Below are 23,460 nucleotides of genomic sequence, written 5' to 3'. Positions count from 1 at the left end.
GTTAAAGGCAAAGAAGATCATGTGTGTAGATTGAGAAAGAGTTTATATGGGTTGAAGCAAGCTCTAAGGTAGTAGTACAAGAAGTTTGAGTCTGTTATGTGTGATCAAGGATATCATAAGACTACCTCAAATCATTGTGTCTTTGTTAGAAAATTGTCTAACGATGACTTCATTATCCTGCTGTTATATGTTGATGAAATGCTTATTGTAGGAAAAAATATTTCTAACATTGACAGGTTAAAGAAGCAATTGGGCGAGTCATTTGCCATGAAAGACATGCTAAACATATTCTTGGCATTAGAATCATGCGTGACAGAAAAGAGAAGAAACTTTGGATTTCACAAGAACATTATATCGAAAGAGTGCTGCAAAGATTCAAAATGGAAAACTCTAAGGCGGTAAGCTCTCCTTTTGCTACTCATTTCAAGTTGAGTTCTAATCAAAGTCCTTCAAGTGAAGATGAAGCGTTTGATATGAAACGTGTTCCTTATACGTCTGCTGTGGGTAGTTTGATGTATGCAATGGCCTGTGCAAGACCATATATTGCACATGTTGTTGGTACTATTAGTAGATTTTTGTCAAATCTAGGTAGAGAGCATTGGAATGCTGTAAAATAGATTTTAAGGTATCTTCGCGGTACTACTTATATGAGGCTTTGTTTTGGAGGAGATAAGCATACTCTAGTGGTGTACTCTGACTCTGATATGGCTGGAGATATTGATTCCAGAAAGTCCACTTTGGGCAACATGATTAAATTTGCAGGGGGGTTGTGGCTTGGCAATCCAGATTGCAAAAGTGTGTAGCATTGTCTACTACAGAGGTTGAGTTCATTGACATTACCGAAGCATGCAAAGAGCTATTATGGTTGAAGAAATTTTTGCAAGAGCTTGCTTTTATTCAAGACAAATATGTGTTATTTGTTGATAGCCAAAGTGCTATTCATCTTGGTAAGAATCCAACTTTTCATAATATGTCAAAACACATTGATGTGATATATCATTGGATATGTGATGTTTTGGATGCTAAGTTGTTGGAGTTAGCTAAAATTCATATAGATGATAATGGTTCTGATATGATGACTAAAGCATTACCAAGAGGGAAGTTTGAAGTTTGTTGTGATATCGCCGGTTTGGAGATTTCCTCCACATAGTTGTGAGGGGGAGATTTGTTGGGTTTGTGTTCCTATGTGGAGAAAAGCCCAAATATCAATAGTCCATTTATCTAACTTATTTAAGTGGAGAGTGTCAATTTAGGGTTAAGAGAGAGAGAGAGAGAGAGAGAGAGAGAGAGAGAGAGAGAGAGAAATAAGGATTCAAAAGAGAGAAAAGAGGAAAGAAACTCATTCCCGTTTTTTTCTGCACCAGTCTCACTAAATCGACGATCACCGATTCATTAACCGTTGGATCGGGCTAAAATTTTATGGGCGTGTTCGCAACTGATATATCTAACTTTTGACCATTTAGAATTTGAAAACAATGTCTGAGCTGAGAGATATTGGCATCGCATTGGAGCTGCAGATTTGAGTTATTTTTTCAGCTTTTTGATTCTTATTTGTAAGTTAATTGTGCTTTGTGATTTGCGGTTGTTAGTACTTGTTTGTGAATCACTTTAAAACTCTATTGTATCCTCAATTGATTATAGTGGAGCTATTTCTTTGGTTTGGACGACTCGTGGTTTTTACTCTCAAATTGAAGGGTTTTCCACGTTAAAATTATCGGTGTTCTTTTGTGCATTTATTTTGCCGTCTTATATTTATTGTTGATCCTCAAGATTTCTACAAATGTGAAAAAATTTATATCCGTTGCATATTGGTCTATTATTGTGTCTTAATTTCTCATCAACATAAATATAAAACGAAATGATAATAAAACATACACAAATACATGTCATCAACCAGGCAACATGAAACTTCTATTATGATGTAGCTTCCAAATTTTCATCCATACTTTGAAGAAGGGGTACTGTGATAGGCTTTCTAGGATAAAAGATAAACTTGTCCTTTTTTTTTTGTTGCTGTCTTTGTTTTGTCTTTTGTCAGCTTTTAAGAATGACGAGGAATTATTTTTTATAGATTCTATTGGCAATGATTAGTTAGCATGTGATTAACTTGCTCTATAAAACAATTATGGTATTATGCAATGAAAATCTATCCGTTATAACAAAATCTATCCTGTTGTCTCAATTTTCCATTTACTTGCGATCAATTATTCATCGTCAAATAATCTTCTAAATCGAGTTATCTTTGGTATTAACGACAATCATCCTTAATATCCAAACAACGATACCAATTTGAAGGTTCATGCCATGTAGACGCAACCTGAATTAAAGAATCGTCCGACATAAATAATTTGAAGATGATTTTATTTGAAGAATAAATACTTTACTTTTTTGTTTAATTAATAATAATATTCACAAAACTTCATCTTCATTATTGAAGTATAGAAAGATTCAACTACTACTGTGCAGAAAGAATTTATCGCATAGTTTCAAGAATTATTAAAAAAAAAAACTACTTATTTAATTAAAAATGTGTTAGTTGAAAGAAATAATAAAAATTAAAACTAATACACACAAATGGCCTTCACGACTGCGACAAATTATTTTTATTTTGATGTTTTTTTTGTGATATCTTTGCAATAACAAATGGTGGTAAATTATTTGGTTTACATATACATACAATATAATTCTAATTTTACTTTCATATTTGTTTATAAATTAAAAATAATATTGCTCAATTTAATTGTATTTTTCTTTTAATTTGAAATATGTGATTGAACATTCCAGTGTTTATCGTACACGACTAGTTCTGAAATTTGTGCATATACTACATATTTAAAGAATTCTAACAAATAAAATGGTAAAAATAAAAATTAACCTTATTTGTATTATAAAAATGGTAAAAATAACAATAATCCTTTTTTGTATTACAAATAGTCTTGTGTATATACACATTCAAAGGATTTTAAGAAATAAAAATGGTAAAAATAACAATAATCTTTATTTGTATTATAAAAATGGTAAAATAACAATAATCCTTATTTGTATTATAAATAATCCTTATTTATAAATAAATAAAAAACAAATGTGCAGTGTACACAGTCAAACAACACAAATAGAATTTTAAAAAATAATTAACATTCTTATAAAGAATACAACTAATACAATTCTAATTAAGTTTTTTTCTCTAAATAGCATAAGAAAAATATTAGTATTTTGAAGTGAATTCTATGAACTAAGCCAGAAAAAATCATACATTTACTTATTTATTTAATTTTACAATTTCATTTTCAACATTTTTATCCAATATAACTAGTGGAGCATTTGAGGTATTCTCATAGTTGGAGCTATACTTTTCACTTTGACCGTCTTCTTTCTCGTTTTCCTTGTTCTTCATTGTAAAAGTTTCGTGTCTTTATTCGTGATGGACTTGGATGTCTCAAGAAACGGAGATTTTGAGGACACAGATTTTGGTTTTGCCTTCAATGATTCTAAATTCTCTGATAGAATCATTCAACTGAAAATTATGAGTGATCTTATTGAAGTTCCTTCTAATGTCAAGAGTTCCTCCACATGCGCCAATCAGACCAGCCTCGACAAAAAGAAAATGGATGACTTTCAGACAGACAATGGTAATACCCTAATATTTTTTTATTCATTTCATCTTGTAGAGTTTCTACAATGCTTTGAATCAAATTTCTGTGTGATTCAATTAATGGTGAAGTCAGAGGGGAAAAAAGAGGATATTAATTGAAATTTAAATCCCAAATCTAATGAACCACGTTTCTAACAATACTATACCAAATTTAATGGTGCATCTAGTGGTCGTAAAAATAATGTTGATAAGTTCTCAATTTTGTCTACTGTCAAGTCAAGAGCAATATATGAGGTTTATAAATATTCTTTTTATTATGAATTATGTCTAAATAAATTGCAATACTGGATCCTTGTGATTTAGATAAATATGATTTGTTTTGCATCATTATGATAGGACCCAGAACATCGACCAAACATGATTTGATGAATAGGTTATATATTTTTCAACACTTTTTTCATCTTACTAACATATGTTCTCTCGTGTTTTTGATAGCAGATTTGTTATCGGGCAAATCTGATGTAGACGACTGTACGGTGCATAAGCTTGAAGAGGATGCAAACGCGGATGTGGTTGAATTCTCCAATGCCGGTACTTGGATAATCTCTTATAAATTCTCATTTTTTATGATTTTTTTATTTATTTTAACTCGTGGAGGCATTATCTTGCAGTTGATTTACCAGTGTTTATCAAAATATTAAATTTTCTTACACTGATTGTGATGTTTGATAATTTTATTGATAATCCATGAAATTGTAAAATCTAGTAATAATTGTAAGTCATATGCTCGTATACTGATTGAATTGTTTGTGTGAAAACACAATCTTAAGCTAAAAAACACTTTTCTTTCGCTTGCAAGCTAAACATTTCTTTTTAATTATTGTTAAGTTTTCAGTTGTGTTCATTGGTTTGAGGTGGTTTATTATTAATAAAGGTGATGAGGCTGCAGATCTTCACATAGACTACTCCACAATCGTTAAAGTGAAGACATTGTATGTCAACTCCTCCATCCTAGCCGCGAAGAGCACGTTCTTCTACAAGGTATACATCTCTTCTTTATTTAATATATTTGAATATTTTTGGTAAATATTCTTTGCTTAGTTATGTCTATTATTTTGCAGCTCTTTTCTAATGGGATAAGGGTGTCCAAGCAGATACACATCACCGTAAGAATCACTACATCTGGTACAAACATATTTAAAAAGCTTTTAGATTATTTTCTTAATTAGATTTGTTTTCTCCAATAGTTTGCTTACTAATGATGGTTTAATTTTCATGTTTCAGAGGAAGCTCCACTCATGGAACTTTTGAAATTTATGTACAACAGTTCTCTGAGCGTGACCTCGCCGCCTAACTTACTGGATGTTTTGATGGCGGCGGACAAGTTCGGTGTGTCGTCGTGCATGAGCTACTGCATTCGGGTATTGTTGAACATACCCATGATACCAGAGTCTGCGTTGCTCTACCTATAGCTTCCTTATAGTGTCCTGATGGATGATGTTGTTCGACCATTGGTTGTAGCAGCAAAACAATATCTCATAGCCCGTTACAAGGATGTCACAAAGTATGTTTCTTTATTCCACTTAGTTTAAATAATTTATATGATATATGTTGCAGATGATATTTAAAATATGGTTGATATGTTTATAATTGTCTACTAAATTCATTGCTATTTTTTTAATGCTAATAAGTTTTATTATTGGTCAGACATCAGGAGGAGCTAATGGGGTTGCCACTTGCTGGGGTCGTGGCGTTACTATCTAGCGATGAGCTGCAGGTGGCGTCTGAGGATGCAGTGTATGAATTCGTGTTGAAGTGGGCTCGAACCCAGTACCCTAGTCTAGAAGAGAGGAGAGAAATTCTAAGAAAAAGCTTATTCCCTTCATCCGCTTCCCATACATGACCTGCCGCAAGCTGAAGATGGTCCAGAGTTGCAACGACTTCGAACAAGAAGTCACTTCTAAGCTAGTATCTAATGCCTTATATTTCAAGGGTGAGGCACCACACAGTAAACAGATACTAGCAGCGGAATCGGCTTCCACTAGTCGCTTCTTTATTGAGAGGTCATACAAGTACCGTCCTATTAAAATTGTGGAATTCGAACTTCCACAGCAACAGTGTGTGGTCTACTTAGACCTAAGGCGACAAGAGTGTGCCAACTTGTTTCCCTATGGCCAGGTCTGTTCACAGATCTTCCGTTTATGTGGTCAGGGGTTTTTCTTGTCAGCGCATTGTAGTATGGATCAACAGAGCTTCTACCATTGCTTCGGCTTTGGTTTTGGTACACATAAAAAAGACTCTGTGAACTTCAGTGCTGACTATGAATTTGCTGTTCGGTCGAGGCCAACCTTAGAATACATCAGCAAGTATAAAGGCAACTGTATATTTACCGGGGGAAGAGCAGCAGTCGGTTTCAGGAATTTTTTTTCTACACCATGGACATCGTTCATGGCTCAGGACAACCTCTTCTTTATCAATGATGTTCTCCATCTTAGAGTAGAGCTAACGATTAGAAACTAGTTAGTTTTTAATATTCTTGTAGTTTTATCGTTATGTTATTTTGTAGCACTTGTTCTTATTTCCCTTTAACCCTCTGTTATTTTAATAGTCTTGAAGAGAGTGAAACAACGTCGATGCATTGTGTTGAGTTCAAGGCATTGAGTTTACTTGAAGATGTTTGTTGAAATGGCTTGTATTTTTTTTCTTCAAATTAACCGATGTGATTGAATATTCTGGTTCATCGCACATGTAGACGATTAGTTAAGTAAACGTGTCTATAGTGTATACATTCAAAGGATTCTAACAAATAAAAATAACAAATATTCTTATTTGTATTATAAAAAATAGTTTAAAAATAAAAATGGTAATTTAGCAGCATTAAACGTGAAAAATTTAATAAATTATTAATTTAAATATAAAATAGTAATTTAACATTAGAAGTAAAAAAATTAAAAACAAATTTGTAATGTACATATTCAACGGATTTCCCAAAACTTTATTAAATTCTTAATTTAAATAGAAAATAGAAATTTAAATTTAGAAAGAAAAAAATAAAAACAGATGTGTAATGTACACATTCAAACGATTTCCCAATAAAATAGTAATTTACAATTAGAAAAAAAAATTAAAAACAAATGTGTAATGTACACAGTCAAGGGACTTTCCCAATCAAAGATTTTATCATATTTTTATTTATTTATTTATTTATTTATTTATTATTTTTGACAATTTATTTTTCAATAATTTTATTGAGTATTAATAGATGAACATTTGAGTTATTTTCATTCACATTGTTTTCTCATAGTTGAGAGTTATAACTTTAATCACTCATTTTTCTTTTTCTTCCATGCTCTTCACTTCTGTGTCACTTTATCAATCACTATCAAGAAATCAATTTAGTTGAGTCTTTAATCTTGATGAACTTGGATTTTCTTAGAAATGGAGGTTATGAGGATGCATATCTTAGATTTGCCTTCAACAATTCTAGATTTTTGGATAGAAACATTTAACTTGAAATCATGAATGATTTCATTGGAATTTTCCCTAACGTCAAGAGTTGCTCCATAAGTGCCCGTCAAACTAACCTCGGTAAAAGGAGAAGGGATGACATTCATAAACACTAATATTTTTTCTCGAAAACTCTTAACCTTTTTTGTGTTTTTTATTTTTTCAATTTTTGAGATACAAGAGGTATAATTCACTTTATACTATTCGAAAATGAGTGTTTATATATTTTGAATGGTGTTCATTTCGTGGGTGTTTATGATATTATTCTTGATGTCTTTTTTTTTTGTTTAAATAAATTTTTTGGTACCATGGTATAAACCAAATGTTATTGTGATTCATTCAATTGGTGTACCTTCTTTGTTCATTTCAAATTTTATCTACAAATCAGAGGGGGAAAATGAGAATATGAGTTACAATTTTTGTGTTTTTTTTCTTCTAGTTGGTGAGATACAAGAGGTCAAATTTGTTTTAAAAAATTCAAAATTAAGTGATAACATAATTTGATTGTTGCTCATTTCAAAGCGCTGCGTGTTTATTTGAAAATTAATCTAGAAAAAAAGAGAATGAGTTGAAATTTAAAACTCATATCAAATGAACCACATTAGGGTTTTCACTAACTAAAAAGAAAATCAGTTTGTTCATCTAAAAAATTTCTTAAATTTCACTAGAACATCTTACATCTTCTTGGGCATCGAAAATACAACCAACAGTTTTGCATTTACAAATTTTTGTTTGGGTTTTTAAATATATTTTTCATCCAATCTAAATAACAATGAATCTTGGACCATCTTCTAAGGTCCTAGAGGCATTAAGGGTCTTCTTAATGTCTCTAAAAAAATAGTTTGTCGAAATCAGTTTGCTCATCTAAAAAATTTCTTAAATTTCACTAGAACTTCTTACATCTTTTTGGGCATCGAAAATACAGCTAACAATTTTGCATTTACAAATTTTTGTTTGGGTTTTTAAATATTTTTTTCACCCAATCTTAATAACAATGAATGGACCATCTTCTAGGTCCTAGAGGCATTAAGGGTCTTCTTAAAACTCATCAACAACCAAACTTATTAAGAAACCTTTATAAGTATATTGAAAATGGAGTAGGAGATAGCAACAGGGATTCGATGCAATATACCTTATAATTATATTATCTTGGTTCTCCAAAAAACTCGAGAGAATGGGTTTATTATTATTTTTTTATGTATAAAGAAAATCACTCACTTATAGTTTTGTTACCTCGATTTTATTATAACACCGAGCTAAAATGTTGTTTATTTTATTTAAAAAATCAAACATGACGCTCCCAGAATATATTATACTCTCAATTTTTAGCATGTTCAAGATGAAAGATTCGTCATGAAAAGTATTATTCGTTATAGTGTTACTATATTATAAAAGCTTTTATATTTTCAAACAATCAAAACTATAAAATGTATTGTTTTTAAATGAATTTTTATTAATTTCAAATAATTTTTGACAATTTAAAAATTATGATTAATTGATAATTTATAATGTTTTTATAATATTATTATATAATCAAAATCTAAATTTTATTTATCAATAGTATAAAACATTTTTAACATTTTGATTAAATAAAAGTTGCAAAAGTAAATCAATATTTGTAAAAAATAATTTATACGAATAGTTTGATTAAATGTACCGATAAATAAATTTAAGGTTTTAAATGTATATAAAACAAATTCTATGAACAACAAACCACCAATTTAGTTGAGTCTTTAATCATGATGGATTCAAATTAGAGATGGCAAAACGGGCCGCCTGCCCCGCCTTATACCCGTCAAAATACGAGCGGGGCGGGCATGCCCCCATGTAAAATGGGCATAAAAGTCATGCCCGCCCCGCCAAGATGGCGGGTTGGAGGGCGACAGGCTTACCCGTCTATTTTTATTTATATTTTTTTAATAGATTAATAGCATTTTTTACCTTTTAATTAAACTATTTACTTATTTTTTAAAACAATTTTTTATAAAAGCAACTTTTTAACAAATTTACTTAAAAAAATATTACGTATATTTATAGATAAATTTATAAAATAAATCATCAAAAATTGCAATTACTAGAATTAACTAAAAAATGTGAGTTTTGGAAGAGGGGTGGACTTTGACGGACGGCGGGTTTTGGCGGGGCGGGCCACGACCCGATTTGCAGCCCCTTATTCAAATGTCGCTAGAAACGGAGACTCCACGTAGATTTTCATAAGCTCATTCAAAATAATATAAGATTTTTTCTTTAGCCACCTCCCTATAGGGGTGACCCCCAGCGAAAAACCAAAACTACCCCTGCTTCGGAAATGAACTTCCGAAGCGCTTTTTTTTTTTGAATTTTTTTTGTCTTCGGAAATGAACCTCCGAAGATGTCAAAACCGTTAATATTTCGGAAGTTCATTTCCGAAAATATTTCTGCATATACAAATTTCCCTCCTTCACTATTTCATCATTTTTCTCCAACACTTTTCCAAACCCTCCGCATTCGTCTACTTTGAAACCGGCTACCCGATGTTGTTCCAATTTCGCTTCTCGCGCGACACGCCGTTTGCGGAGTTGATACCGTCGCTCAACACGCTTTTGCGCTATCCCGAGAATCGAAAGGTTGTCAAGCTCGAGTACCGCTCGCCATCGCTTAACGACGAGGGAGGCATTAAGTTCACACCTTTTGAGATCAAGAACGACGAAGATTTGGCGGTTTTGTGGACAACGTTCGACCGATTTTCTTCGAAGGGCCCGATCGAGTTGGACGCGAAACTTCAAAGATCGGCGGACGATGTTATCAAAATGTTGACTCATCCCCACCTACCTGTGATCAACAATATGTAACTTTAATTATATGTAATATTATCGTTGTAATCTTCACCCGATTAAATAAAGCGAATTGTTGTTGTTTTTCATTTTCTTCTGTCCAGACATATTTTCGGAAGTTCATTTCCGAATTCCCCAAGGGGGGTGCGTCCGGAGATGAACTTCCGAAACACCACATTTTCTGAAAATGTAACTTTATTTCGAGATGCATCTCCGAAATCAATATTTTATATTAAAAAAAACACGTTTTCGGAGATGCATTTCCGAAAACACCTTTTTTTAAAAAAAAAGTACAGTTTCGGAAATGAACTTCCGAAACAAGGGGTATTGTGGTAAATTCACCATGGGTGGGCAAGAAGGTTGGGAGGTGGGTGAAGAAAAATTCATAATATAATTAACCCACATCACCAATTAAGTAAATAAATATAAACAAATAATTAAATAACTAATAAATTAAATTGCTAAATAAATCATAATCCTATTCTCTCTTATCATTCCCACATTTCCACCTCATGGCTTTATATAATATAACAATTTCAGTATAATTTTCGTTTAAGTATTTAATGGCACAATAAATTATTTGTGTCGGATTATATTCATCCAACACAAATAATTTGAAAATCATTTAATTTGAAGAAAAAGTATAAATACTTTACATTTTTTGTTATTTCATAATAATATTTACAATTTATATTAATTTTGATTTGTTTGTAATTTCATCTTTTTATGGTACTGCAGAAAATTCGTGCCATGTAAAAGAATATAGCAAAAAATTTCAACAATTCTTAAAAAAAATAAATTATACTTATTTAATTTAAAAACTAACACACAAGGTCAAATTAAACTTCATAAAAGTGTAAAAGAATAGCCCCTAATGAAATTCTAACAAATTATTTTGATTTTGTTGTTTTTTTTAGATTTTTTGCAGTCACAAATAATGATAAGTTTTGTATACATATATACTACATTATTCTAATTATACTTTTATGTTTATTTGCAAGAAAATTTTAAAAAAATTATACTGCTCATTTGACTCTTTTTAGTTGTATTATATTTTTTAAATTTAATAGTGTAGCGGAGAAAAGTTGAGACCAAAGTCATTAGATTGACGCGACTCATTATTTTAGTAGTGAAAGTCGCCACTAGATTGACTCGACTCATTATTTTAGTAGTGAAAGTCGCCACCGCGCTTTATTGTTTCCAAAGAAAATGAGAAAAGAGTGAAATAAAACCCAAAGATTTTTTTTAAAACAAAAGCAGAGATCTTAGGTACGGGGCTTGATTATGTGAGGGGAATGTATTAGCACCCCTCACATCTGTGGTACTCCACAGGAACCTTTTTGTAAATCTATGTAAAAGAGAGTTGTGTGCAAAAGAAAGTTTGATTTTTAAAATTATGCTTGGCAAGATATTACATCTTGTGCCTACTGTAGATGATTTAGTTTGGAAAGTGATATTACCTATGGATAGAAATGATAGAGTACTGGGAAAATAGTCACCTAATTGGGAGGGACCGTTCAAGGTAATACAGGTCTTTACAAATAATGCTTATGAACTGGAAGAGTTAGCCCCAGATCGACGGATTTTTAGAGTAAATGGTAAGTACCTAAAAAGGTACAGACTTATCCTTCAGGAAGTCACGATTTCGACAGCATAAAGTAAAGAGTCGAATAAAAAGCTGGAGAAAGTAACACTCGAAACTAGCATAACAAGCATAAAAAATGTGCAGAAGAAACAAGGTAAATAGGAAACAAAGCTTTATATGGGAATTGGTTAAAAAACCATAAGTCAAAATATTACAAAAAATACGCAAGAATAAAAGGCCTCACGCAGGTGGCTACGGGAAGGAAAATTTAGAAATGCCTGAATATTTTTTGAAAGGTCCTCAAGTCGAAGTGAAGATTTGTAGTCTGATTTTCCAGAGTATCTGCCTTGGCTTTAAGCACCTTGATCTCTTCTTCGATTTGAGTCGTGGCATTGCTAACAGCAATGGCGTCCACAGCCATTTTGAGCATTTCCGCTTGAGTAGGAGCAATCTCTTGGGCAAGAGCTTCTTCTTGTTTGGTGATAAGCCCCAACTTAGCGTTCAACTCAGACATCTCCTTTGACAAGGCCTCAAGTCGAAGACGGATTTCAACAGACCTTTCCCGTTTGGGAGCTTGTTCTTGCCATTTCTGGCCCACCTGGGCCCTTAACCCTTCGATTACCGCTTTCGTCTTTATCATGGTGTCCACGTTCCTCTTCACTAGTGCTTGCTTGGTTTTGACCAACTCCTCATTCTCTTTCACAATTTTGATATTGTCAAGCAGACGAGGGAGGATTTTTTTCAAAATCCAACACCATGAGCCTGCAGAACTCAGAAATTTCGAGACTCTTTAGTTGAGCAATATCGTCTAAAAGTTCTTGGCCAAGGGCAGAATCTTCACGCAGTAATTCAGGTAAGTCGGGACTGAGAGCATGCGTCAGAATTTTATCCGTCAGGTTTTTGTTTTTTTAGCCTCAGGTCCCATTTTGTCATTATGAGTTTAGGAATGGTCGGAGTCGGAGGAGAAAATGTAATGGCTCACGAAGCTGTTCAACTGGTCTCAAGATCAACTGGTCGATCTTGCAAGTAACCCTTAGTTTAATGCTTTGGGAAGACCAACGGTTGTTTACCAATTTCTACAGTAAACACCTACATACTTCCTTAGTGCAGTGGAGAATTTAGAGCAAATGTAGTTCCACTTAAAAGGAAAACAAGAGTTTTGTTTAAAAACGGATAGACACTTTGTCGTCTCAGAGGAGAAAACTTAGCTAACCATACTTGAACATGAAAACAAGTGGATTCTTTGTGTCACAAGTGAAAGAAGGGCTCCAAATCGGATAGAGATCGACGAGTATGCCACTAACTCTTTGAAGTGGAAAAGAATCGACTATATCAATCAATATCAAGGGGATAGGGTATTACATCTCGACTATGACGATTACTCGTGCCTAATCTTTAAAATAAGATTTTAAGATAAAGCCATAAAGGGCAAAAATATTTTAAAGAAAGTTTTATCGAAAGAGTTTAAAGAGTTTGCAAACATAAGAAGATTTTGAAAAAATGGAGTAGATTTTGAAAATTAAAGAAGGGGGAAAGAGATGAAGAGACTATCCTAAAGCATAAAGTAAAAGTGTAAGGTAAAAGAAGAGTCTAACCAACAAGAAGCCAATACTTGACATAAAGAAGTCAATGTAGATTTCTCACCCTTTGGATTACCATAACTTGCACAAAGCTTTGGAAATGCACCATAAGAACTTGAGACGAAAATTGGGCAGAGTAACAGTTGTGTACGGATGAATTCTCAATAACAATTTCTTGGAATTAAACATCAAGGACTTTTAAAGAACCACATGCATACACAAAGAGAAATAACCCAAGACCTTGGAGTAAACTCCAAGAACTTCCAGACAAACAGAATAAAATCACAATATCAAGGTCTCAATCCAATAGTCCATCCTCCAAGCTTAGGGTATGGTAACTAACGTCCAAGTCCTCATTAAATGTTTTAGGGTTTAAGTTTGATTATTAATATTTTAAGCACAAAGTAAAAGTTTGGTCCAAGTGGACAAAGGAAAAAAACACATAAACATAAACATGATAATGAATGATAGATGGTAATGTAAAGTACAAAGCATAAAAAATAAAGACAAGATAATAAAAGGCATAAAAGTAAAGTTAATTGTTAATTGTCAATGGTTAGTAATTGGTGATCAATGGTGAGTGATTACTGAACTTAGGTTCAAAGTTAATGAAAACTCATCAGAAGATTGATAAAATCAAAACCTCTACACAATAAGTTTTCCAAAGTCGTGTACCAATTGTCATACAATCTCTGCCTTTTGATCTTTTTTCCGATATGGGACGAAATGTAGCGCTATGTTAAGCAATCGCCAAGTAACTTATATAGAAGTCACCCTACAACGAGGCCGGTCAATAACGATTTGAGTGCTAATACATGCGAGAGAAACGATATGTAAATCGTCCCCCAAAATCGATACCGCACAAAAAGAAGAGAGGTAACGATCTAATCTTCATCAAGAGCTCGAAAGAATTCCAATGATATTGAATATTTTCATTGACCAAAAATAAAGAGATGAAGAAGAAAAGGGAAACACAAAAACTCAAACTATCATTAATATCATTATTCTAATATTATGAATTTGGTTCTTTCAAACCTATCAACATTCTAGATCCAATGATATTAATGAAGTTAAGTTAAGATATTACAAAATATTCACAAGATCATAACCAATCATAAAGAAACAAAAACTTTAGCTAAAACAAGTAAAATTAATTCTCTTAACCATCATGGGATTTTACTTTGATGGTTCGTTAGAGGAATAATAAGACCATAACCTCCACACAATGAACTCTTCAAAGCTTGCACCCATAAGTTAAGAGGGTGAGGAGATGAAGAGAGATATTGAAAAATCATGAAAAATCTAATAAAGAAATCAAGTATTTAAAATAATTTTTTTGGTATTTTATGAAAATATCTAAAACTAAACATAAAAACTAAGTAAAAATACATGCAAAGAAGGGGGTGTGAGAAAATTCGCTGGGCTTTTGAAGGAGACTGGCCTAAGATCCATTGAGCAACAGCCAAGGATGGTGAGAGAAAATTTTACTTCCTACCCCTACACTTGCCTTCCCACCCCTACAATTTTTTAAAAATGGCAATTTTACCCTCAAACACTAATAACCATTTTATTATTTTACTTTTTACCATTTTTCCAAAAAGTCAAAAAAATTTGAAATCTGCACCCCTACGCGCATCAAAAACGGAACACTTGAGGTAAGAGTTCCGGTTCACAAAATTACAAACCGGAAGACTTTTGAAAACAGTTCCGGTTCAGTTTTTTTCTTTCCCGGAACACATTTGGTAAGTGATCCGGTTTGCAAAATTTCAAAAAATCAGAAAAAAAAATACACACCGAAACACATTTCCAAACTGTTCCGGTTTGTAAAATGCTCACCGGAACACATTTCAAAACTGTTCCGGTGAGCATTTTGGCCAAACCGGAACATTTGGTGAAAGTGTTCCGGTGAGCATTTTACAAACCGGAACAGTTTGGAAATGTGTTCCGGTGTGTATTTTTTTTCCTGATTTTTTGAAATTTTGCAAATCGGATCACTTACCAAATGTGTTCCGGTTTGGTGATTTTGTGAACCGGAAGAGTCTTCTGAAGGGTTCCGGAGCGTATTTCGTGGAGAGAAGGGAGAGTGTTTGTTCAAAATCAGTAAAAAGTTGAAAATGAAAAAAAATTACCTATTTATACGAGGGTAATTTCGTCCAAAAAATTTGATTGTAGGGGTAGAAAGACAATTGTAGGGGTAGGAAGTAAATTTTTCATGGTGAGAATCTGAACGGGTCCATATAGGGGATCCGAATGGGCTTTAAGCTGTTTGGCCCAAAAGAAAAAACACACTAATAAACCCTAAGAAGCAAAGAGATGGAATCTACTTCTTCTTTCCAACTTGACCGTACCCTGTTTCTCTCCCCTCAAATTTCTCCTCCGCAAATTTCTTTCCACGCTTATTCTCCTCTCCCACTTTTCTTTTCCCTCATCTACTCAACACTAGGGGTGGCAAAACGGGCCGTGGCCCGCCGGGCCGGCCCGCGCCCCGCTTAAAAATGGCGGGTTGGGTTGGGATTTTAGGCTCGCCGCTCGCCAAAGCCCGCCCCGCCAAACCCGCCGCCCGCCCCGCCAATGCCCGCCGCCCGCCAAAGCCCGCCCCTAATCCAAATTTCCCTCTTTTTTAGTTAATTTTAACCATTCCAATTCTTGATGGTTTATTTTATATATTTATTTGTAAATATATGTAATATTTTTTTAAGTAAAATTTGTTAAAAAGTTGCTTTTATAAAAAATTGTTTTAAAAAATAAGTGAAAAAATTAATTAAAAGGTAAAAAAACATATTAATTTATTAAAAAAATAAAAAAAATATATAAATAAAAATAGGCGGGCAAGCCCGCCGCCCGCCAACCCGCCATCTTGGGGGCGGACATGATTTTTATGCCAATTTCACTTGGCGGGCATGCTCGCCCCGCTCGTTTTTTGGCGGGCTTAAGGCGGGGCGGGCGGCCCGTTTTGCCACCCCTACTCAACACCGATTCAGCCTCTCTCTTCTTGCGCCTCAAACTCTCCGCTTCAATCCATCCTCTCATCCGTTTATCTCTCTGCTTTTCCACGATTTCTCTCTCCAACGGAATTTGATTCGGTGTGAATCGAGTTGTGAAGAGATTTAAGGAATTGTTACAGTTGTGTCGGTTGCGTTAATGAATGAATGGCGATGTTGATGCACAAATTGCAAGTGGTGGTGTATACCACGCGAGGTGCAGATATTGGTTCTTTTGATGGCGATGTGAATCGGTTCAGATGAGGTTATTTTGAAAGTTCGGCTGGTTTAATGTGGATCTGTTATGTGTATTATGGAAAGGTGGTGAAGATGATGTAAGGTTTGAGGAAATTAGCTCTGTATTATTTTTGATTTTTTTAGATGAAATGCGAATGGATGGGTATGACACATAGATGTGATTCAACATTCTGTTATGTCAATTTGTATATAGTATACAAATTCAAAGAATTCAAACAAATAAAAATGGAAAACTAACTCAGTTAGGTAAATTTTGTATATAGTATACAAATTCAGAGAATTCTAACAAATAAAAATGGAAAACTAACCGATATCCTTATTTGTATTAAAAGAAATGGTTTTAAAATATTTTAAATAGCATAAAAATAAATATGGTAATTTAAATATTAAAAAAAAAATCTTATATGTTTTTTTTCCTAATATATTGAATTCATATAAAGTAATTCTATGAATTTAGTCCTAAAATAAAAAATAACTATATATAAATTTATTTTTTATTTTTATAATTTCCTTTTCAACTATTTTATTGAGCATAAATAGAGGGGGCATTTTTATTATCACTGTCTTCTCGTATCTTATATTGCTTAGACCTAAACTCGGTTGTGTCCCTTTATTCGTGATGGACTCAGATGTCTCTAGAAAGGGAGGTTATGAGGAAGTAGATCTTGACTTTTCCTTCAATGATTCCAGTATCTCTGATAGAATCATTCATCTTGAAATCACGAAGGATCTTTTTGAAGTTTTCCCTAGAGTGTGTTTGGATGAAGCATTTTAATGAGGGAAAGTAATGTTTGGAGGGAATTTAAAATGATTTGACCAAAATCCATTGTTTGGATACAAAAATGAAGAATTGTTAAAATGATGGAAATTTATGGAGTATTTCATCTAAGTTAAATTTAATCATTTTGAAATGACACCAAAAACCAAAGAATTTGAAATTCCTCTCATGTTTCATAGAATGTATTTGTTATTATTATTTCTTCAAATTTTACAAATTGATCCTCATATTTTCCAAAATTATAAAATTGACCCCAAAAGTTTTAAAAAAATTGCAAATAGGTCCTTAATAATTTTTAAATTTTACAATTTGGTCCTTCAAATTTTTAAAAATTGCAATTTGGTCCCTACTTTTCAATTTTTTAATTTGGTCCAAAAAATTTATATTTTATAAAAAAATACCCAAAAAATCTAACAATGAATTACCTTAATACTTCATCCAAACAAAATAATTTAAAATGAATGAATTTCAATTGAATCATTTGAATTGCTTTGAATTTTAAATTCCCTTAAAATTTCTAATTACCTCATCCAAACACACTCCTAATGTCAAGAGTTCCTCCATAAGTGCTGATCGAACTAGCCTCAACAAAAGGACAATGGATGACAATCAGAAACACAATGGTATATACTAATATTTTTTCTCAAAATCCTGAAATTTTTTATGTTTTTTTTTCTTCCAGTTGCTGAGATACAAGAGGTTAAATTTGTTTTAGAAAATTCAAAAGGGTGTGATTACAAAGAGAATGAGTTGAAATTTAAAACTCTATTCAAATGAATCACATTAGGATTGAAAAGGATAAATTTTCTACGTTAAATGTAATGCAATTATACTTCGATACCTTTTTTAAAAGGTGCCAAATTTAATGGCAGAAACAGTAGTTGTAATAATGGTATATTGACTTTAGAATTTTATCTACTATGAAGTCATGAGAAATATCTGAGCTTTTTCAATAGTGGATTCATGTAATTCTAGTTAAAAATTATTTGGTTTGCGTAATTATGACAAGAGCTAGAGCAATTATATATCGTGATTTTGTGCATACGTATTTTCCTAAAAAGTGTCACTCTATGCATATTAGGTTATATGTTATGAATCAAATTTTCATCATACTACCATGCTCTCTCTTGTGTTTTGTAGCAGATTTATTATCGGACCAGCCTGATGTAGACGATTGTGCCCCGAGTAAGCCTCAAGGTGTAGACGCACATGCAATGGTTGACAATGTTTATCATAATATTAAATTTTTTGAAATCGATTTTGACGTTTGATAATTTTATTGATAATTCATGAAATTGCACAACCTGGCAGTAACTACCAAATGTGCCCTTACACCAACTGAATTGCTTGTGTAGCAAAACGATCTTAAGCTGAAAAACACTTTTATTTTGCTTGTAAGCTAAACAAATCTTTTTAATAAATGTTGAGTTTTTAGTTTTGTTCATTGATTTGAGTTGGGTTATTATTAATATAGGTGATAAGGATGCCAATGCTAATGAGACTGCAAATCTTCACATCGACTACTCTCCAATCGATAAAGTGAAGACATTGCATGTCAGCTCCTCCATCCTAGCCGCAAAGAGCTCGTTCTTCTACAAGGTGGACATCTCTTGTTTATTTATTATATTTGAATATTTTTTGTGAATATTGTTCGCTTAGTTATATGTATTATTTTGTAGCTCTTTTCTAATGGGATGAGGGAGTCCAAGCAGACGCACATCACCGTAAGAATCACTTCATCTAGTATAAGCATATATAAATAGCTTTTTAGATAACTTTCTTCCTCAAATTTGTTTTCTCCAATAATTTGCTTACTAATGCTGATTTTATTTTAATGTTTCAGAGGAAGCTCCATTCATGGAGGTTTTGAAATTTATGTACAATAGTTCTGTAAGTGTGACCTCAACGTCTAGCTTGCTGGATGTCTTGATGGCGGCAGATAAGTTTGGTGTGGCGTCCTGCATGACATACTGCATCAGGATATTGCTGAACATATCCATGACACCTGAGTCCGCGTTGCTCTACCTAGATCTTCCTTATAATGTCCTGATGATTGAAGTTGTTTGGCCATTGACTGTAGCAGCAAAAAAGTATCTTGTTGCTCGTTACAAGGACGTCACAAAGTATGTTTCTTTATTCCTCTTAGTTTAAATAATTTATATAATTCAGTACATGGTTGGTATATTTATAAGTCTACTGAGTCATTGCTGATTTTTTTAAGGCTAATAAGTTTTATTATTTATCAGACATCAGGAGGAGCTGATGGGATTTCCACTAGCTAGGGTCATGGTATTATTATCTAGCAATGAGCTGCAAGTCGCATCTGAGGATGCAGTGTATGATTCCGTGTTGAAGTGGGCTCGAACCCAGTACCCCAGTCTGGAAGAGAGGAGAGAAGTTCTAAGAGCAAAGCTTATTATATATCCCCTTCATCTACTTCCCATACATGACCTGTCGCAAGCTGAAGATAGTCCAGAGTTGCAAAGACTTTGAAAATGAAGTCACTTCTAAGCCAGTATTTGATGCATTGTGTTTCAAGGCTGAGGCACCACAACGGAAACGGATACTAGCGGCGGAATCAGCTTCCACTAATCGTTTCTTCATTGAGAGGTCATATAAGTACCTCCCTATTTAAGTTGTGGAATTCGAACATCCACATCAACAATGTGTGGTATACTTCGACCTGAGAAGGGAGGAGTGCGCCAACTTGTTCCCCTCTAGCCACGTCTGTTCACAGGCCTTTCATTTAGGTGGTCAGGGGTTTTTCTTTCCAGCGCATTGCAATATGGACCGACAAAGCTTCTACCATTTCTTCAGCTTATGCTTTGGCATGCCGAAGAATGACTCTGCGAACTTCAGGGTTGGCTATGAATTTTCTGTTCGGTTGACGCCAACCTTAGAATACATCAGCAAGAATCGAAGTTACCGGTTGAGTTCTAAATGTAATCCAACTTTTGCATGTCAAAAATATAAAGTTTCCTTTATACTTGCTGATGTATTCTAAGGATGGCCTCGACCTAACAGCAAATTCATAGTCAACACTAAAGTTTGTAGATTTCTTCTCTAGCATGCCAAAGCAAAAGCCAAAGCAATGATAGAAACTTTGTTGGTCCATACAGCAGTGCGCTGACAAGAAAACCCCCAGACCGCTTAATTGGAAGACCCGTGAACATACTTGGCCAGAGGGGAACAAGTTGGCGCACTCCTCCCGCCTCGCGTCTAAGTAAACCACACATTGTTGATGTGGAAGTTCGAATTCCACAACTTTAATAGGGCGGTACTTGTATGACCGCTCACTGAAGAAGCGACTAGTGGAAGCCGATTCCGCTGCTAGTATCTGTTTTCGATGTGGTGCCGCAACCTTGAAATACAAGGCATCAAATACTAGCTTAGAAGTGATTTCATGTTCGAAGTCGTTGCAACTCTGGACCATTTTCAGCTTTCGACATGTCATGTATGGGAAGCGAATCAAGGGGATAAGCTTTGCTCTTAGAATTTCTCTCCTCTCTTCCAATCTTGGGTACTGGGTTTGAGCCCACCTCAACACAAAGTCATACACTACATCCTCAAATGCAACCTGCAACTCATCGCTGGATAATAATGCGACGATCCCAGCAAGTGGCAAGCCCATCAGATCCTCCTGATATCTGGTCAATATCAAAACTTATTAACATTAAAAATTAAAAATGATTTAGTAGACGATTATAAATATATCAACCATATCCTAAAAATTATTTGTATCATATATCATATAAATTATTTAAACTAAGAGAAATAAATACACATACTTTGTGACGTCCTTATAACGAGCAAGGAGATGCTTTTTTTGCTGCTATAACCAATTGTCAAACAATAATCATTGATTGTCTTGGTATGTGGAAAAACTTAAAAAATGACAATTATAAAGGAACGGAGGGAATAATTCTTAAAATAAATAAAAAAAATCATAAAATCCGGCAGTGGAGGCTTCAACCATTGCATCTACATCTACATCATGAGGCTTACTCAGTGCACAATCGTTTACAGGTTGGTCCAACAATAAGTCTGCTACAAAGAAAACAGGAGATAGCATGTTAAAATGATGAAAATTTGGTAGATAAAATATATAATATGACATTATATGTATGATATATACAGTGACATTTTTTAGGCAAAACACCTATGCACGTAATCATCTTTTATCATTACTCTTGCTAGATAAATAATGATGCAAATCAAATCATATTTGATTAGATTGTGCATTAATACACACCATTCAATTCGGTTGAAAAATGTGCGCCTTAGTAATCTTGAACTATTCAGCCCCTTTTGAAAAACATATTTAAGTATGATTGCGTTGATTTAACATAGAAAACAAATTTCCTTTTCAGTTTGTGGAAACCCTAATGTGGTTCATTTGATATCAATCTTAAATTTCAACGTATAATTCTCTTTGAATCATAATTACGTTTGGTTCAAAGTAGGGGTGGGAATAGGCCAGACCGACTAACAGGGGCCTACGACCCAGCCTACATAGGCCTGGGTCAGGCCAGGCTTTTTAGATAAATAGAAAAGGCCTAGGCTTTTTTATAAGCCTATTTAGCTAAAAAGCTAGGTCACAGGCCACATAAAAAGCCTTTTAAAAGGCCGGCCTATTTAAATACATATGAATAATTTTAGGGTTAATGAACTTTTTGGTCCCTCTAAATATTGCAGATTTCGTTTTTAGTACCTGCAAAATTTTCCTTTAAGAAATTGTCCCTTCAAAATTTTTCGTCTAAATTATTGGTCCCTAACGTCAAATTTGCTAGAGATTAGCTACGACTTTAGCCACCGATTAGCTACGAAATTTGACGTTAGGGACCAATAGTTCGTAAAAAAAATTTTGAAGGGACGATTTTTTGAAGGAAAATTTTGGAGGGAGTAAAAACAAAATTTGTAATATTTAAAGGGACGAAAAAGTTCATTAACCCATAATTTTATTATTATTATATTATAATTTTTTACTTTGAATTAAAAATATAAAAATAAATTTTAGTTATCTTGAAGAAATTATGAAAATAAGATGAAAAGAATCTTATGAACAATGTCATAAGTTGTTTCGATAAGTTCTCTCAAACAAATAATATCACAAAATTTATGCTACTAGGTAAACTCAAATAAACTAATGCAAACAAACATTTAATTTCATTAATCTTTTAATTTGTTAGTCTATATAAAGACGAGTTGAATGACTTATTTATAAATGTTCAAATGAAATAGGCATTTAAGTAGGCTAATAGGCCAATCAGGCCTTCAAAAAGGTCAGGCCCAGGCCAAAAAAATAAGCCTATGATAGGCTACAGGCCAGACTTAGGCTTTGCATATTATAGCAGGCCAGACTTAGGCTTTGCATATTATAGCAGGCCAGACTTAGGCTTGGCAAAGCCTAACTCGGCCCAGCCTATTCCCACCCCCTAGTTCAAAGCATGGTACCAACTCTAGAAGATGAAATGATTAAAAAGCATTTAAACAACAAGAACATATATGAAATATGAAATGAAAAAATATGTGTGTATATATCATTGTATTTCTAAATATCCTCCCTTCTCTTTTTACCAAGGTTTATTGTTGGAGGCAACTCGAGGGGGTCAACAAGGGAGCATTTTACTTGGGACACACTTTTGTGAGAGACACACTAAATCTCCACTAAAACCTTAAGGTTATAGATGTGTGGGTTCTCTTACTTATATAGTGTTCATTCTTTCTTTTTTTTAATCAATGTGAGACTTCTTCCTCACACTTGATTCTCAACAAATTTGATTGACACTTGTGGAGCAACTCTCTTCAAAAAGATCATTCATGATTTTGAGTTGAATGATTCTATCCGAAAAAATAGAATTGTTGAAGGCAAAGCTAAAATCGGTGTTCTCGGAACCTTCGTTTACTATGGAAGACTCAATTAAATTGGTATTGTATATACTGTTCATCCTTTGATTGATAAAGAGACACAAAACTTTTTTTCTTTCAAATAACAAGGAAAATGGGAAAGAGGATGACGAAGGTATTACTCTAACTATTAGTAGTAATGAAAATAACTCCAATGTTCCCTCTATTTATCCTGAATAAAATTGTTGGAAAAAATTTGGAAAAACTAATAAATAAGTAAAAATATGATTTTTGATAAAAAAAAAAAAGTAAAAATATGATTTTATTTTTTATTTATGAATTTATTCTTAGAATTTACCTGAACTTACTTTGTTGTGTCTGAAATATTAAATTTCTTTACTGATATACATTTAATTAAGTCGTTGTTATAAATCATTTCTACAATTTTTGTATTGTTTCCATTACAATAAGAATATTAATTATTTTTTCATTTTGTATATGTGTGAAATACTTTGAATG

General features: G+C 33.3%; 1 protein-coding gene and 2 pseudogenes across 1 annotated transcript; 2 read left to right on the top strand and 1 right to left on the bottom strand.

The window, feature by feature from the left end:
* Positions 1–3,421: 3,421 nt before the first annotated feature.
* LOC131615130 (BTB/POZ domain-containing protein POB1-like) lies at positions 3,422–6,112 on the top strand (annotated as a pseudogene).
* Positions 6,113–17,692: 11,580 nt separating this feature from the next.
* LOC131615129 (BTB/POZ domain-containing protein POB1-like) lies at positions 17,693–20,011 on the top strand (annotated as a pseudogene).
* Positions 20,012–20,068: 57 nt separating this feature from the next.
* Positions 20,069–21,166, bottom strand: LOC131615128 (BTB/POZ domain-containing protein POB1-like; the record flags this gene model as incomplete). Its single annotated transcript, XM_058886626.1, has 3 exons — positions 21,068–21,166; positions 20,883–20,926; positions 20,069–20,741 (listed from the first exon to the last, which is right to left on the bottom strand). Coding segments are annotated over exons 1-3 (816 nt in total), but the record flags the coding sequence as incomplete, so codon positions are not given.
* Positions 21,167–23,460: the final 2,294 nt, after the last annotated feature.

This window comes from Vicia villosa, linkage group LG6, assembly GCF_029867415.1.
Source record: "Vicia villosa cultivar HV-30 ecotype Madison, WI linkage group LG6, Vvil1.0, whole genome shotgun sequence".
Taxonomy (NCBI): Eukaryota; Viridiplantae; Streptophyta; class Magnoliopsida; order Fabales; family Fabaceae; genus Vicia; species Vicia villosa.
The sequence above is the reverse complement of the archived record's forward strand: the minus strand, read 5'-3'. Positions and strand labels throughout refer to the sequence as shown.